Below are 18,600 nucleotides of genomic sequence, written 5' to 3' on the forward strand. Positions count from 1 at the left end.
GAGTAAACGTGACATGGCTGGGGCCAAAACTAAGGTCTCCAGGTGATCTTTCACTGTGCATTGCATCATTTGGAACAATGTACTTAGTGTGACCTTACCAAACAAATGGCTGAGAAAGAGAAACATGGCAGCATACACCTTTCAGAGGTGACTATGGTTCCCCCGGCCCTTTCTGAAGACTGGGTATATGGATTCTGGTAATATGGCAGCAGCATTCTGGGTGAGGGCAGTAGGGATAGAAGGCTGAGTGACCAGGATGCAGGGGCCTTACACAGGTAAACAAAGCTACATGCTACTCCAGGTTGGGTCCCTAAATGAGAAGACCACACTTACATCTTACCTGTACACACTGCCAGGCAATTTCCAATCAGATGGAGAATGTAGCAGGTTAACCCTATTCACCTGGAGTCCTTGAGACAGTGTGAATGATGTCTGGACCCCCAATGTCCCACATACACAGTATCCAGGAGACTCCACTGAAGTACACAGTAAGCGGAGGAGAAATAAGGCACCCTTTTTTAAATAGGATTCAACTTTGCCTGTAGCCAAAATACCATTGCTTTGTCAGGCAATATTGTCCAGGACAGTTTAGCGATCTTCTTCTCTTCATATCCTTCCAATTTTGGGTTTTCCTTTGCTCCCTCCCTCAGCCACCTCTCCCTTCTTCCTTCCTCTGTGATTAAAGCAAGATGCTATGAACTGGGAATTCTAATGGAAAAGAGAGTAGTTAAGACCCACCCATCCTCCCCTGGAACATCCCGAGCCTGCTTCTCCCTGACCTGTGTGTACGTGGGGGGCTGCATCAGGCCAACCGAGCAAACAGCTCTCACGGGAGGTGAGGTGCCCGAGGACGGATCACAGCTCAACCTCCATCACTAGTTTGGGGCACGGTCCTGGAGATCGAGCAGAGCGGGCCAGGCCCCCGGACCTCGCCAAGCAAGGCTCCCCCGACACAGACGATCGGTGCGCGGTGCGGCCCTGAGCACCCGGCCTGTGGGGCGTGGGACACACCCCTCCACCCCAGGGGGCGAGGCCCTCCCTCCGAATCACCAGCTGCCCCTCTAACTGTGCCACGCTGCCCACCGGGCAGAGCACACGTGAGGAGACAAGTCAAGCAAGGAAAAAATTCAGGGCAACTGGCCTGCGGTGGCCGGAATCTGGGCAGACGGCCTCCCCGGCAGGCTCTTTGTGTGGGGCCGCAGGGGCCGGAGGGCCGGCCCGGGAGGCCACGCCCGCCCCTCCGCGACCCAGGGCCGCCTTTGCCCTCACTTTTAACACCTATCACCACCCATTATTCGAATCCATTATGTTCAGTAATTCCGGCCTTGAAAGTAAATCTCCTCCCCAAAGAGACTGGCGCGGGGCCCTGCCCGCTTCCCGGGTAAAACGGTCAACCTGCAAGGGGGCGGATTCCGGGCTCACGCCCCGGGGGAGCGCTTCCCTCCCGCTTCCTTCCAGCTCAGTCGCGGAAGGAAAATGTCCGTCTGCGGGCGAGGCTGTCGGCGGCACAGTCCACGCGCTGACCACGCAGGCACGAGGCGGCCGCGCGGCTTCCCCCGTTCGCCCCAGGCCCGGCCCGGCGCCCCCGGGACCCTGCCCCGCCGCCACACGCACGCGCGGGCGCGCCCTCCCCCGGCCGCCGGGGGCTGCCCGGGGCGGAAGTCCTCGCGGGGAGGGGCGCCGGGGAGGAAACTGAGGCAGGGCGCCGCGGGGAGGGCAGGGAGGCGCCCAGGGCAGGGCCGAGAACCCGCGAAACCCCCGCTGCTGCGGCGAGCGCGTTCTCGCCGCGCCCCGACCCCCGCCCCTCTCTCACCCGGGCGCCCCACCCCCCACGCGCCCACAGACCTCCTCCCCACCCCCTCCCCTCCCTCCCGCAGAAGCCCCCGACCCCCTCCACTCACCAAAAAGCCCCCTTCTCCTCCTCCCCCGTCACTCGCCGACCGTCCCCCCGCCCCCCTCACTCGCCGACAAGCCCCCTCCCCCGCCCCCTCACTCGCCGACAAGCCCCCTCCGCCGCCCCCTCACTCGCCGACCGTCCCCCCGCCCCCCTCACTCGCCCACAAGCCCCCCTCCCCCGCCCCCTCACTCGCCCACAAGCCCCCCTCCCCCGCCCCCTCACTCGCCCACAAGCCCCCTCCCCCTCCCCCTCACTCGCCCACAAGCCCCCCTCCCCCGCCCCCTCACTCGCCCACACGCCCCCTCCCCCTCCCCCCACCCCCTCACTCGCCGAGCAGCCCCCTCCCCCCGCCCCATGACTCACCAAGCAGCCCCCACCCTTTCCCCTCCCTCACTCAGGCGCCTCCTCCCCCACCCCCAGACCCCCCCCCCACTCACCGAGGAGCCCCGGAAGCGGCCGGGCGCGGGGCGCGGGTGCGGCGCGCGGCGGCAGCGGCAGCAGCAGCAGGAGCGCGAGCAGCGGCCCCATGTCGGCTGCCGGGCGGGCGGCGCTCAGTCCATGGCCGCGCGGCGGGGGCGGCGGGACCGACTCTGGCGAGCACCGCTCCTCCCTCCCCGCGCTGCCCGCGCCGCCGCCGCTTCAGCACCGGACAGCGCCGCCGGCCCCGCCCCCGCCCAGGCCCCGCCCCGCCGCGCGCCCGACCGCCCCGCCCACGGCGCCCCGCCCTCGGCCCGGCCCACCTGCCGGCGCGCGGCCTTCCCGGCGCACCCTGCTCCTTCCCCCTCCACCGGTGCGGGAAGCGAGGGCCCCGAGCGCGCCCCTGCCCCGCCGGGCCTGGGGTCGCACCGGGGCCTGGGGTCGCACTGCCCCGCCCCAGCCGCGGCCGGAGGGACGCGGAGAGTTAGCGCGCTCGCTTGGCCTGGGATGGAAAGGCCCAGCCCTTCTCTGCAAGGACCGTGGGCAGGTGCCCACCCGCGCTGTCCCACGCGGTGTCCGCGAGCACGCGGGGCCGGCGGCCATTGACGTGTAGCTGGTGCCGCCAAGGACTGAATGCCTGCTTTTAGTTTTACTTGGTTCATGTAAGTGACCAGAAGTGGCTGTCGCGCAGCCCATCAGAAAGCGTCCTGGAGCAGAGGGGTGTGGGGGTTCTCAACCTGAGAAGGGGGAGACTGTGGGACCCCGGCCTGGAGGGTCAGTCCCTCCCGAGCTCCGAGCTCCGCTCAGCGAGATCAGGATCCACAGTGGGGACGCGGGCCCGGTGGGGTCTGCCTGGAGTCCCTCCCTGGCACTGTCCCGGGGCCCTTGAGGGGCGCTGGGGACCTTGCGGACCTCCCAGGGAGACTTCTGCTTCCCAACGACCGGCGCACGGCTGCAGGGGTCCTGGGAGGGGGGCGTTTTAGGTATCAGAGGGAGCTGTGTGTGTGTGAGAGAGAGAATGTGAGTGTGGAGTGTGTCAGCAGTGGGGTGTGAGTTGTGTGTTGTGAGCGGATGTGTGGGGTGTGAGTGTGGCTGTATTATGCGGTCGTGGTTTGCGTGTCCAACCCCTCTGTCATCACCATCGTCCTGTGTGGCCCTGCCTGGATGCCCCAGTCCCCACCTGCCTCATTCAGCATTTGGCCGTGGCCTGGGCCCCCCACCCCCAGCCCTATGGGTCCGCTGGCCTAGGTCAACTCCCAGTCGTGCTGTGTGCCTTCTAAGTTTCTCTTTGCAGCCTGGCCCTCATCAGCCAGCCTTCCCATGTCCTCTCCCTCCTTGCCCGTTATCACCCCAACAAGGCTGGCCTGATGGGTAGATGGTGAGGGGACCACACCGCAACCCGGGCCCTCTACAATTGGGACTAAATATTGGGCCTGACAGCCCCAGCGTTCACCTCCTTGCTGACGCCTGTCCTCCCTGCCAGGTCCCTCCCTCGTCCCATCCTGCTCAACACTCTGTCCCTGTGCCCAGGAAAGCAGTTCCTCCTCCTCTGTCTCTGACGTCACCCAAAGGCCCAGGGAGCTGTCCCCCAGAGAGAGCACTTGTCCACCCTGTGGGGACAGAGCAGGAGAAACCACTGTCCTGCTCCACACTTGCCCACAAATCTGCGTTTTGTAACCTGCAGATCCCACAGAGCAGGGGTGCCAACCTGTTGGGGAAAAGGATGGTGAGTGGGCTTTCCGGTAGACTGGGGTTTCTTTACTCATCGTGTATTCTGAGCACTTAGGACTTAAGGACTCTGAGTTAGCACGGTGCTGCTCCCACCTCGGAGCAGATGAGACTCCTCAGAACCCACCAGTGAGATGATTCATCCACAGACTCTGAGGAAGTCTAGAAGACAGTCGTTCCTCAGCTCAGTCACAGCACCCTGCAGACCGGTGGTGCATGCAGGGCATGCACACCTGCGCTCCCAGGTGTGACTGATCCACCTCAGTGGACGCGCAGGCCAGACAGGGAGGGAGTACCGCTCGCATGGCTGTGCTCACATGGGGGCGGCCACCCTGACTATGGAGAGCTGGCTGGTGATAAACATGGCGACAGAAACAAGGAAACAGGATCTAGATGGCCTGGAAGGTAAAGCTTGTTCATGGCGGGCCCACAAGGTGGCGCAGAAGCAGGAGGGCGGTACGGGTCACTGGTCAATGACGTCACTGGGCAATGCCCAAGGACCTGCCACCAGACGTCTAACTCCCTGTTGTAGATGAGGGTCACTGCGTCTGGCTGCGGAGGGAGCCAGCTGTCCAAGGACCAGGACACGGAGGTCACTGGGCGAGATCCCCCGTGAAGGACCTAGAGGAGCTTTGGGCCCCCCTGAGCCTGCACCCCGGAGGACTGTTAATTTGGGGGCTGCAGTGTTCCTTGGCATTGTGAAACAGGTCTCCCAGGAAGGGCACAGGGTCGTTCTCATTGTTCTGTGGCTCCTGACTGCAGTCTCCTGAACCCCAGGCCTGCTTCACCCCAAGGGCTGCGGCCTCAGGACTCTGGCAGAGTCCAAGCGAAGCTCGAGGTAAAATGCCCCAGGAAAGGGAAAGTGGAAAACCAGAGGCACGGGAGGGACTGCAAGGAAATTATAGTGACAGAGATACTGAGGGGCGCCTGGTGGCTTAGTTAAGTGTCCGGCTTTTATTTTCAGCTCAGGTCGTGACCTCAGGGTTGCAAGAGCCAGTCCCAAGTTGGGCTCCACGTTCGGGTGGGGGAAGTCACTTAAGATTCTCTCTCTCCCCCCACCCCTCCCCTGCACTGGCACGCACACAAGCTCTTTCTAAATTAAATAAATAGGGGCACCCGGGTGGCTCAGTCGTTAAGTGTCTGCCTTTGGCTCAGGTCATGATCCTGGGGTCCTGGGATGGAGCCCCGCATCAGGCTCCCTGCTCCGTGGGAAGCCTGCTTCTCCCTCCCCTACTCGCCCTCCAAGGGTGTGAGTCATCTGATGGTCCAGGTGCACCTGAGAGGGAAAGCAGTGGCCAGGCCCCAGAGAGGAGCCTGTGTGGGCCAGGGATGAACCATGTCCACCCCCACTGCTGCAGATGAGGCACCCACGGCACTCAGTCACCAGGAAGCCCCCGCTACTCCTGAGGTCCTTGTCCCAAGGGCACCTGCCTCCTGTCATCCAGCACACCTCTCTGGCCCCCAGACAGTGACAGCCCCAGAGCAGGGAGAGGGAAGAGGGAAGCTGCGTCCCCCGTATTGCTCCTAGGCCCCCAAACTTGGAAGAATTAGGCTGAGCATGTTGGATGCTGTGTTACTGGCCTTCTGCCAGTCGGCAGAGGTCAAAGGGGCAGGAGGTACAGCCGACCCTGTGTGGTGTGGAGTCGGTGCTGCCGACGGGCACTGCTTCCCTGTGGCCGACAGCTCTCTTGTCCGTCTTTGAGGCCTCCTCCCACCAAACGTCATCGGAGCGAGATGGGCTGGACGTGTTCTGAGCTGGCCCCTGGGGACTGCCTGTTGCTTCCACCCCCACCGGCCTGCATCTGCATCCCCCTTGGCTCTGCAGGCTCCCTGCCTCCCGAGCAGCCCTTGGCTTTGCCAGGTTTGTTGGATGCCTCTCCGTCACTCTGCTCACAGACTTGCAGGCCTGTGTAAGTCAACTGGCCTCTGATGCTTTACTACTAATGAACAGTCATGGGTGGTTAATGATGAGAGAAATGTCTACCTTTTAAAGCACTGGCAAGGTGCCAGACAACGATCGCAATGACGGATGGGCACTGTGAGTACCCCCATTCTACAAGACCAGGCTGAGGAGATTCAAACCATCTTCCGAAGTTTAAGTGGCAGATTCGGAGCTCAAATCCACGGCGTCTCACTGCAGAGTCCAACATCCCACTTCCAGCCTTTCCCGGTTCACCATCTGACAGTTTGGCGAGAAAGCTCTGGAAGCCAGTCCTTGTGGTGGCATTTAGGCTTCTCCAGAGCAGGGGTCAGCCTGCCAGCAGGACAGTGACTGGGTGCTGTTTAGGGTGGTGATGCCAGAGAGATCTGGCATCACGAGGGGCTTCATGTTTAAATCAGTGTTGTTTCTTTCACTTAAGTCAGAAGGAGGGGCACCTGGGTGGCTCAGTCATTAAGCGTCTGCCTTCGGCTCAGGTCATGGTCCCGGGGTCCTAGGATCGAGCCCCACATCGGGCTCCCTGCTCAGCGGGAAGCCTGCTTCTCCCTCTCACACTCCCCCTGCTTGTGTTCCCTCTCGCTGTCTCTCTCTCTGTCAAATAAATAAATAAAATCTTTAAAAAAAAAAAAAGTCAGAAGGAGATACATCAGGGAAAACCTGAAGCAACATACCTTTAGCGAACTTGACCAAAAGTTAAACTTTGCAGAAAGTCACATACTCCCCACAAGCTGGCTAATCAGTCTATTTCTGGAAGATATCCATATCCTATGGTGCTTTCCCAGAATGTTCTAGATGGACGAGTGGTATAAGGACCTGGCTGAACATCTCCTGGTAAAGCAGAAGAAAAAGATGAGGCCAGCCTTGGTCACTGCCTCACCTCTGGGAGACCTTCTCCTACCACCTGCTTTCCCCTGGGTTATGATCCAGCATTCATGCCCCTGGACCCACAGGGACCACTGTGCCAAAGAAAAGGTCTAGCCTGCCCAGAACCAAGTCCTTCAGACCAGGATTACAAACAGCCTGGGCCTCCTGTCAGTTCTCTGACCAGCTCAGCTCTGGGCCAGGTTGGAAGCCAACCATCTGCAATCTGATATGTCTTAAATGTGCCAGCTTGAGTGTCCTTGGGCCACTTTCAATTAGAGTAATTATGGATGTTGCCATTTGGATTTCAGAACTCAAGTTCCCACAAAACAAGACTCCACTGGTTCATCTGCAGTGAGAGAGCCTCCTCATTTACAATTTGTGTTTCAGCCTGAAGATTATAGAAGACCCTACAAGCCTCAATTAATTAAATTACAGTCCCCTTTGGAAAGGCAAGTAATCTCTCCAACCAAAGGGAACAGAGCTAAGACCACATGGGGTGGTGGATTAGTCCCAAATCAGAATGCAAATGATGTTTATTAGCAGAGCCAAACCAACACAGCCTTACATCTGATTTGGACTCTAATTCCCAACAGGTAACATTTGAAAACCAAGTAGCTTTGGGGATGAGGTAGACAGGAAATCCCAATTTGAATGCCATGCACTCACACAGCACCTTATCAGCGGATAAGCTTCATTACACAGCTACCACCTACTCGGCAAAATACTATAGTGCATAGGAGGGTTGTCAAGAAACATACTCTGAAATAAGGAAAGGGGAAATATTTCAGAAGCACTTCATATCTGATACCTCACTGATGTGAGATGAGCATTACTATCCAGATTTTAGAGATAAAGTAAGGGTCAGAGAGTTTTCATAACTTGCCCAAGCCTCCAGATAATAAGAGGCTAAACTAAAATGTGAAGCCAGATTTAATCTCAAAGCCACACCAGAATGTCCCAAAGGGTGTCTCACAGAAATCCAGAACTGAGATGCTCCTAGTGTGGAAACTTCTAAAGGAGACCAGAGTCTTGTCAAAAGGCCACAAAAACAAACTAGAAAAAGGCTCCTACTGGCCAAATTCACCAGACTTATAAAAATGTACTATTGATAATGACACTAAGAAAGCGTTAACAATATTCGATAGTTGCCAGGACATGAACTCATTCTTCTAAAAATTGGAAAATAAAGAAGTCAAGGCATTTATCCTGACTTTTCTGCATGAATAACATTTCATGTTAGCCAAATGATTTTTGAAGTAAAGTTCTTCTTTGCAGAAAAAGTCAAGATGACCAGTACAAAAGAATGACATACTTAGAAAATCACCATTTTGCAACTCCTAGTAAAATAATAGATGCAGATAACAATAATCAAATGCGGATAAGTAAAAGTGAGGCAGGACAGGATGGATCTAACATATATTCAGAACATTCCATCCTAAAACATACAATACACATTCTTGTCAAGTGCACGTGGAACATTCTCCAGAATAGACCACGTTAGGCCACAAAACAAGTGTCAACAAATCCAAAAAGACCAAAGTCACACCATGCATCTTTTCTGACCAGACCACTATGAAACTAGAAATCAACCGTAAGAAAAAATCTGGAAAAACCACAAATACATGGAGATTAAATAACACCTACTAAACAATGAATGGGTCAACCATGAAATCAAAGAAATAAAAAATTACATGGAAACAAATGAAAATGAAAACACAATGGTCCAAAATCTTTGCGATGCAGCAAAAGCTGTTCTAAGAGAAAAGTTTATAGCAATACAGGCCTACCTCAAGAAGCAAGAAAAATCTTGTATAAACAACCTAACCTTACATTACACCTAAAGGATCTAGAAAAAGAAGAACAAACAAAACCCAAAACCATCAGAAGGAAAGAAATAATAAAGATTACAGCAGAAATAAACAAAATAGAAACTACAAAACAACAGAACAATGAAACCAAGAGCTGATCCTTTGAAAAGATCAAAAAAATTAATAAACCCCTAGCCAGACTGAAAAAAGAGAATTCAAATAAACAAAATCACAAATGGAAAAGGAGAAATAACAACCAACACCACAGAAATACAAACAATTTTAAGATTATTATGAAAAATTACATGCCAACAAATCAGACAAGCTAGAAGAAATGGATAAATTCCTAGAAACATAAAACCTACCAAAATTGAAGCAGGAAGAATTAAAAAATTGGGGCAAAAAAAAAAATTAAAAATTGGGGCAGACAGGATTACCAGCAATGAAATTGAATCAGTAAGCAAAAAATTCCCAGCAAACAAAGGTCCAAGACCAGATGGCATCACAGGCGAATTCTATCAAACATTTACTTTTATTTTTTTAGATTTTTTAATTTATTCATTATTTGAGAGAGAGACAGAGAGAGCACAAGCAGGGGGAGGAGTAGAGGGAGAGGGATAAGCAGACTCTCCACTGAGTGGGGAGCCTATTATGGAGGTTGATCCCAGGACCCCACGATCATGATCCAAGCCAAAGTCAGATGCCCAACAGACTGAGCCACCCAGGTGCCCCAGAATGCTACCAAACATTTAAAGAATTAATATCCATTCTTCTCAAACTATTCCAAAAATTATAAGAGGAAGGAAAATTTAAAAATTCATTCTATGAGGGGCGCCTGGGTGGCTCAGTCGTTAAGCGTCTGCCTTCAGCTCAGGTCATGATCTCAGGGTCCTGGGATCAAGCCCCTGGCTCAGCAGGAAGCGTGCTTCTCCCTCTCCTTCTCCCCCTGCTTGTGTTCCCTCTCTGGCTGTGTCTCTCTGTGAAATGAATAAATAAAATCTTTAAAAAAAATTTTTTTTTAATTCATTCCATGAGATGAGCATTATCCTGATAACAAAACCAGATAAAGACACTACAGAAAAAGAAAACTATAGGCCAATATCTCTGATGAACATAGATGCAAAAATCTTCAACAAAATATTATCAAACCAAATCCAGCAATACATTTAAAAAAATCATTCACCAAAATCAAGTGGAATTTATTCCCCGGATGCAAGGGTGATTTGGTATTCATAAATCAATCAACGTGATATATCACAGCAATAAGAGAAAGAAGAAAAGCCATATGATCATTTATTTTTTTAAAAAGATTTTATTTATTTGTCAGAGAGAGAGCACAAGCGGGAGAGTGCCAGGCAGAGGGAGAAGCAGGTTCCCTGCTGAGCAAGGAGCCCAACTCAGGACTCGATCCCAGGACCCTGGGATCATGACCTGAGCCGAAGGCAGACACTCAACTGACTGAGTCACCCAAGTGTCCCCATATGATCATCTAAATAGATGCAGAAAAAGTATTTGACGAAGTACAACATCCATTCATGATGAAAACCCTCAACAAAATAGGTCTAGAAGGAATATACCTCAACATAATAAAGACCATCTATGAAAAACCCACAGCAAACATCATCATCAATGGGGAAAAACAGAGCCTTTCCCCTAAGATCAGAAAAAAGACAAGAATGTCCTCTCTCACCACTGTTATTCAACATAGTCCTGGAAGTCCTAGCCACAGCAATCCAACAACAAAAAGAAATAAAAGGCACCCAAATTGGTAAGGAAGACGTAAACTTTTACTATTTGCAGATGACATGATACTATACATAGAAAACCCTAAAGATTCCACCAAGAAAAAGTAATAGAACTGATAAGTGAATTCGGAAAGTCACAGGATACAAAATCAAGGTACAGAAATCTGTTGCATTTCTATACGCTAAAAATGCAGCAGAAAGAGAAATTTAAAAAACTATCCCATTTACAATTTCACCAAAAATAATAAAATACCCAGGAATAAACTTAAACAAGGAGGTGAAAGACCTTTACTCTGAAAACTATAAAACACTGATGAGAGAAATTGAAGATGACACAAATGGAAAGACATTACATGCTCATGGATTGGAAGAACAAATGTTAATATGTCTATACTACCCAAAATAATCTACACATTTAATGCAATCCCTATCAAAACACCAGCATCATTTTTCACAGAACTAGAATAATCCTAAAATGTGTCTGGAACCACAAAAGACCCTGAATAGCTAAAGCAATCTTGGAAAAAGAAAAAGAAAACTAGAGGGAGGTATCACAATTCCAGACTTCAAGTTATATTACAAAGCTGTAGTGATAAAAACAGTATGGTGCTGGCACAAAAACAGACATATAGATCAATGGAACAGAATAGAAAACCCAGAAATAAACCCACAATTACATGGTCAATTAATCTTTGACAAAGGAGGCAAGAATATAAATAGGAAAAAGACAGTCTCTTCAACAAATGGTGTTGGGAAAACTGGACAGCTACATGCAAAAGAATGAAACTGGACCACTTTCTTTCACCATACATAAGAATAAACTCAAAATGGATTAAAGACCTAAAAGTGAGACCTGAAACCATAAAAATCCTAAAAGAGAGCACAGGCAGTAATTTCTGACACTGGCATGGCAACATTTTTCTAGAAATCTTTCCTGAGGCAAGAGAAACAAAAGCAAAAACAAACTATTGGGACTACATCAAAATAAAAAGCTTCTGCACAGTGAAGGAAAACAACCAACAAAACTAAAACCTACAGAATGAGAGAAGATATTTGCAAATGACATATCTGATAAAGGGTTAGTGTCTGGGGCGCCTGGGTGGCTCAGTCAGTTAAGCGTCTGCCTTCAGCTCAGGTCATGATCCCAGGGTCCTGGAATTGAGTCCCGCATCGGGCTCCCCACTCAGTGGGGAGCCTGCTTCTCCCTCTCTCTCTGCCTGCAGTTCTCCCTGCTTGTGCTCACTCTCTCTCTCTCCGTCAAATAAATAAAATCTTTAAATAAATAAATGGCTGGTACCCAAAATATATAAAGAACAGATACAACACCCCAAAACCAAGTAATCCAATTAAAATATGGGCAGAATAGGGGTGCCTGGGTGGTTCAGTCAGTTGAGCGTCCAACTCTTGATTTTGGCTCAGGTCATGATCTCATGGGTCGTGGGATTGAGCCCCAAATCAGGCTCCCCACTTGGCAGGAGTCTGCCTGAAGACTCTCTCCCTCTGCCCCACTTGTGTGTGTGTGCTCTCTCTCTTTCAAATAAATAAATAAATCTTTTTTGAAAAGTGGGCAGAAGATATGAACAGACATCTCTCCACGGGAAACATTCAGATGGCCAACAGACACATGAAAAGATGCTCAACATCACATCATCAGGGAAATGCAAATCAAAACCACAATGAGATACCACCTCACACCTGTCAGAATGGCTAAAATAAAAACAAGAAACAACAGGTGTTGGTGAGGATGTGATGAAAAAGGATCCCTCATGTACTGTTGGTGGGAATGCAAACTGGTGCAGCCACTGTGGAAAACAGTATGGAGGGTCTTCAAAAAGTTAAAAACAGAACTACCCTATGATCCAGTAATCAGATTACTGGGTATTTATCCAAAACATAGAAAAACACTAATTCGAAGGGATACATGCACCCCTGTGTTTATTGTAGCACTATTTACAATGGTGAAATTATGGAAGTAACCCAAGAGCCTATCCATAGATGAATGGATAAAGAAGTGGTGTGTGTGTGTGTGTGTGTGTGTGTGTGTGTGTGTGTGTGTGTATTTAATGGAATATACTCGGCCATAAAAAAGAATGAGATCTTGCCATTTGCAACAACTTGGATGGAGCAAGAAAGTATTATTCTAAGTGAAATAAGTCAGTCAGAGAAAGACAAATACCACATGATTTCACTCATATGTGGAATTTAAGAAACAAAACAAAGGAACAAAGGGGAAAAAAGAGAGATAAACCAAGAAACAGACTCTTAACTACAGAGAACACACTGATGGTGACCAGAGGGGAGGTGGTGGGGGGGGTGGGTGAAACAGGTGATGGGGGTTAAAGAGCATACTTATCAGGATGAGCACTGAGTAATGTATAGAATTGTTGAATCACTGTATCATACACCTGAAACTAATAACACAGCATGTCAACTACACTGGAATTAAAATAAAAAACTTTAAAAAAATAGGGCAGGACATCATCAACATGGCAGAAGAAGAGTTTTCCAGTGTCTTACTCTGAAAGAACACGGATTTTGACAATCACCCACAGAAGAGACAGCCCTTATGGAAGTCCAGGAGTCTAATGGAGAAATTCCAGCATGTTGTTGGAGCACAAGATAATAACAATATTAATGATTATTCTTATTCACGATGGGATGCACTGGAGAGGGAAGATGGTTTCGTGTCCCCCCTCCCCCAAGGCAGCACAACTCAGGGCAAGAGAGCCCTTCTGGCTCCCTCACTTCTCCTACAGGGTAGAGGGGGATGTGAGTGAGCATCCAGCTTCCTCAGCTTCCCCAGTTGTGTGGGATGCCACCAAAGAAACACATTTCCTTCTCACCCCAATAGAATACTGCGTGTGCTACATGGCCTGAGGAAGGTTGGGGGGGAGCACCTGGAGGCCTGCCAGTGAGCCATTGGGTCCCCTTGCCTGTGAATCCCCCCAGATGGCACAAGGCACCCCACAGGCCCCATGTGTCACCCACACACTCCCCAACCCCACGGCCAGCTCCCTGTTCATGCCCTTGTGGGAGTAAGCTTCTGCAGATGGCTGGACTGCGGGACCAGGAGAAACCACACAAACTAGAGAATTCAGCACTCTCCTAGCGAAAGCGAAAGGGAGGCTGTCAGCACCTGGCCTGGCTCTGCAGGACAGTTAGGAGTCTCTTCTCAAGACAGCACAAGTGTTGGGCGGCCATATCCATGGAGATGGTCTGAGAAAGCCTGACTTCCTCACAGGCCTTGTGGTTACTAACTGATCCTGGGAATTCTAGAACCAAACTGGATAGTCAGCTTAGTAAATTCTTACTTGGTTTACTTAAGCAAAATAACTGTAAGTCTAGCAAACAAAGGTGACTTGGAACTTCACAATGACATCAAGGCCTCTCCCCCAGTCCCAGTGGATCACCAGGTACACAGAGCCCGGGGCTTTGGGGAGGATGCAGACATTACCAGCACGTGTTCTAACTTTCCCTCCTTCTTCCAAAGAACCATAGCCATCACCAGTCCTGGGCTGGGGCAGGGCAGATGCTAACACTTCTCGGGACTGCAGGGCCGTGACTCCACAGTCACCCTTGGCAAGCCAGGATGTCACCATGGCCTGCCACCATGGGCCCCCCAAACACACCCCATGCCATTTTCCTGGTGACTAAGTATACCTCTGGGATGTCAGCCTCAGTAATGGGAGCTACAGATTATTCCCCAACCGTGGAATGAAGAGGTGCTGAAGTATGGAAGCAAAGAGAAAGTCTTTGAGTGCCTCCTCCCTACAAAGATATTAAAACCAATACTATGGATGAGCAATGTGGCATATTGACAAAACTGAATACCACTCAACAATAAAGAATGAACTACAAAGACATGCAAAAAATGGGAGAAGCTAGACACAGAAGAATATTTCATGAAGTTCAAGAACCAGCAACAACCCCCATGGTGATGGGAATCTGAACAGTAGCTGCTTCTTGCAAGAGTGAGGGCAGGAGAGAACTTTCTGGGGTAATGGACATGTTCTCATCTTGATTGAGGTATGGGTTATGTGGCTGAATATACTTTTTAAAACTCATCAAACTGTAAACTTAAGATTGGTGAGTTTTACATGTAAGTTATTCAATTTTTAAAAAATAATAGCAACTTCTCTAGGATTTCAGAGATCTGTACTCCCGTCAAAGATTTGAACGATGCCAGGTGGTGACTCCCATCACATGACTTTTACCCCGCATGGCCTGCGTAGGAAGGCAGAAGCATCTTGGAGAACGGGCATGTCCTCGTGACCATGGCAAAACCGCAAGAGGACACCAGGCCTGGGTTTGAACCCAGCGACTGTCACTCCCGAGTCCTGCTAGAGCTAGCACACGGCACACGGCAGCCGAGGCAGCAGGCAAGCGTAACCCCAAGGTGGGAGGCCCTGCGTCTGGTGTGGTAGGCTCTGTGGACACATGGGAGCAGACACAGCCCCACCTCTAAGAAGGGACAGCAGTCCTTGGGAACTCTCAGGATTGGTAGGTGTACATTCTTACATTTCCTGGATAAACCTAAACGCTGCCAATTTTGTGAGACCCCAAATCAAAAGGTTTTCCAACTACAGGGCAAACTGCTTTGCCATTTGCCTTAAACCAAGCAGGACGAGGTTTCCATGCCGATGGGGCCGGTGTGCTGCTGCAGGGAAGGGTAGCGTGAGAACCACAGCGTGAGCTCCTGGGGTTTGCAGCACAAGCAGGCATGCTACAGTAATTATTTTCTTCTGGAGGAAATGATCTTGGCTTGCTGTGGACCCTCAGAAACAAATGCTTGGGTTACCCCAGCGGAAGACCCTCACCAAACGTTCAGGGGAATGTGGAATGAGTAGCAAGACGGGGTATCATAGAGCCCCAGCCACCAAACAGTGCTGGCCCCAAGCCTTTCCCCTCACGTTCCTTTCCTGTCTCTGTCATGTGCATTTCATGTACTTCAGCTCATTTCATGGTTCCATTCTGTCACCCACTACTGAGCACAAGTTGTGCTATTTAATGACATGAGTACCACTGGGCCTGCAGATCACTGACAGCATCCAGGCAGCCCTCGAGGAGGACCAGGAACTCCCTCCAGGAGGGTCTCCCCACTGGGAATGGCGGCTCAGACGCTGGACTGCCTCCCCATGTTGGCCAGGAGACCCTGCTGCGTTCCATGTGTACTGAACAGAAAAGGCATTTGGGAGTGGGTGGGCAAGGACACGGTGCACCAGAATGGAAGTGTGATCTTTTGGGGGGAAGCTGCCCAACATCAGAATTTCCTACGCCTGTGTGAGTTATGGTGGAAGGTGGGGTCAGTATGAGTTTCCTGTGGCTGCTTCGACAAATTACCACAAACTCTGGGGCTTTAAACAACACAAATGCATTGTCTCACAGTTCTGGAGGCCAGCAGTCCGCAGTCTCACTGGCATAAATCGAGGTCTTGTGGGGCCGCGCTCCTTCTGAAGCCTCAGTGGGAGGCTCTGTGTGTGCCTTTTCCAGCTTCTGGCGGCTGTCTGCAGCCCTTGGCTTGTGGCCACACCCCTCCAGTCTCAGCCTCTGTGGTCACTCTGCCTTCCGTGCATGTGACATGTCTGCCCCCGGTTCCCTGACAGGACCTTTAGGACGGCATCAGGGCCCGCCGGGTAAACCAGGATAACCTCCCCCAACTCAAGATCCTAAACTTCATCACATCTGCAAAATGTTTTGCTGTATAAGGTAACACTGACAGGTCCCAGGGATAACAAATATTTTGTGAGCCATTACCCAGACTATCACAGGGCCCCTCAGTGAGCATGAATCCACATGCTGTTTATCCCAGAAATTTACTATTATTTTGTAAAATGATCTACCCTAGAAACGTATCAATAGTGGTCTTTCAGCAAGACAGATGTATTTGAATGGGAGCTATCATCTCTGAAAACTCATTTCTTTTCTATAAGGAAAGAAAGACCTACCACTTAACCGAGTGTAAGTCCACGTGGAGGGTGGTCAGTATGGGCTGTTGTGCAGATAAATGTGTTTGGTGCATGATCATCAACCCTGCAACCAGACTAGACCAGAGCCCCATCTACCAGATTCCGGACGGGGCCAAATTGGCATTGCCACAATGTACCTCGTAACTAGAGGAAACTCTTCACCCTGTGGGCCCCATCCAAGGAGTGGAAGGGCTGGATGAGGGTAGAGAGTCATGGAGGCTCTTTCTGGTGGCCATGACACATGGGGTCAGCATGCTGTGTGGTCTCCGATACTCAGTAGGGGCGACCATGGAGCTGGGGTAAAGACTGCCGTAGCTGAACCTGGAGAGGTCATGGTGCGAGAGTCCATTCTACTGGGCGAGTTGATTTATGGGCAAGAATCGGAAGCCTGACTCATGTCTGCCCTTTGTACACATTTTCCCCGCCCATCTGTCTGTCTTCCAGGCAGGAGATCCAGAACCCTTTTGAAACTGTTCTGCATGAGCATCTCAAATACATTCGGGCTGCTTATTCACATTTGTTCTGTTCGCTGTGTCACCAGTGGGAGGAGCTTCATGTGCCATGAGTGACAGAGGCTGCAGAGATGTCCCCAAGGGACACAGGACTCCCTGTCAGATGCTGGTGCCAGGAATCTAGAGAAATGTAAATCAGGAAATTTCCCCTTCCTGGAAAAAAACAAAAAATGGCTGCCACATGACAGAAAAGGCACATAACATGTTAGTAGGTGAATTAAGACACCTCTGCTGAGGGGCGCCTGGGTGGCTCAGTGGTTAAGCGTCTGCCTTCGGCTCAGGTCATGATCCCGGGGTCCTGGGATCGAGCCCGTCGGGCTCCCTGCTCAGCGGGGAGCCTGCTTCTCCCTGACCCTCACCCAACTCGTGCTCTCTCTCTCTCGCTGTGTCTCTCTGTCAAATAAATAAAATCTTTAAAAAAAAAAAAAAAAGACATGTCTGCTGAAATTAATCCTTCAGAAATGCCCTTTATTTTAGAAAGAAGTGAGGTTCAGTCACGAGTCAGCTATAAAAGTTGCCAGAACGTCCGTGAGAACGTGGGCCTGAGCGGGGCGGTCACGGAGCCTTCAGCATGTGCTCCGGGACACTTTTTTTTTTAACTGAGTCTCCACGTCCAGCACGGAGCCCAACGTGAGGTTTGAACTCACAACCCTGAGATCAAGACCTGAGCTGAGATCAAGAGTCGGACGCTTAACCGACGGAGCCAGCCAGGCGCCCCGCTCCTGGACCCCTTTGCAGGCATGCTCACCCCTCACAGCCACTCTGCTCCAGGAGCACAGAATGAGGCCTTCACCCCACTCTGACACTTAACGTGACCCACTGTCCCAGGTCAGGGCATGTGCACTGTCACTTCTGTTTCAAAGGACAAAGGCAGGAGAGTCAGCCATCGGTGGTCCTAAGGGTGGCGTCACTATATTTTATGGTGAGTATTTTCAAAATCAGCAAGGTGGTACAGCCACGTCTTCCCAGTTTCTTCTTGTTCAATTCTGAGGGTTACCTCGAGAAATAGTTCTCACCTTAGAAATGGTTTATAGTTTAAATGTTTTGTGTGAGGGCAGTTTTTGAAGAACCGTCACCTTTCCTCACGGATCTGCAGTTAGCAAACGGCCGACTAGTCTGCCAGAGAGACAGTCCCGCAATAAGGGACCATAACAAGGGCCGCTGGGTGGTGGCAGCCACTGCAGAGGCCTCATCAAGTGGGAGCGGAGCCCCCTTCCCTGCCCTGGGGCTGGTTTTCATGCCACCAAGCTAGCCCTGGGTGTCTGATGAGTGAGGTGGGGACACCAACCAATTTAGTCACGTCATGTTGTCTCTGTTGTTTGCTGCCTCATCCCTGGAGGGTGCTTTTGCTCGTGGGCTGTGGTGTGAAACCTTTCTGTTGTGTGTAAATGGGTGGCACAGGGCTTTCTGTTGGATGTTAACACGTGGCATTAAGACTTCCGTTCCCTCTTGCTGCTGGGCCACTCCTGCCCATGCCCTGGGGGCCTGTCCCCAGGGTGGACATCTGGCTTCGGTGAGCGCTGTGTCCTCCCGTGGGTTTTCTGGCCTTCTGTGGTGCTCACACTAGCACACGCACCTCTCTGAGCCTCCGTCCACGGTCTGCTCGGTGCTCTGGCATCTTCACCTTGCGTGGCCACCACTTCTGTGCTTCCGGGAGCTAGCCTAGTGGTGTTCACAGGTGTAGAAATCTGTGTCTGTGTGCCTCCAAATTGATAACACATCCT

At 51.1% G+C, this 18,600-nt stretch overlaps 1 protein-coding gene across 6 annotated transcripts in view; it reads right to left on the reverse strand.

Moving 5' to 3' along the window:
* PTPRN2 (protein tyrosine phosphatase receptor type N2) overlaps nt 1-2,543 on the reverse strand; it is an 822,826-nt gene extending 820,283 nt beyond the window's left edge. For 4 of the 6 annotated variants that reach the window (XM_078059815.1, XM_078059811.1, XM_078059813.1 and 1 more), the window contains exon 1: nt 2,335-2,543. In XM_078059815.1, the coding sequence (XP_077915941.1) occupies nt 2,335-2,425 (91 nt within the window). In that variant the 5' untranslated portion in view covers nt 2,426-2,543. The remainder of the gene's footprint in view (nt 1-2,334) is intronic. The other 2 variants (XM_078059812.1, XM_078059810.1) reach the window with 1 other exon arrangement.
* Between the last annotated feature and the right edge of the window lie 16,057 nt (nt 2,544-18,600).

This window comes from Halichoerus grypus, chromosome 12 (assembly GCF_964656455.1).
Source record: "Halichoerus grypus chromosome 12, mHalGry1.hap1.1, whole genome shotgun sequence".
In the NCBI taxonomy this organism is placed as follows: Eukaryota; Metazoa; Chordata; class Mammalia; order Carnivora; family Phocidae; genus Halichoerus; species Halichoerus grypus.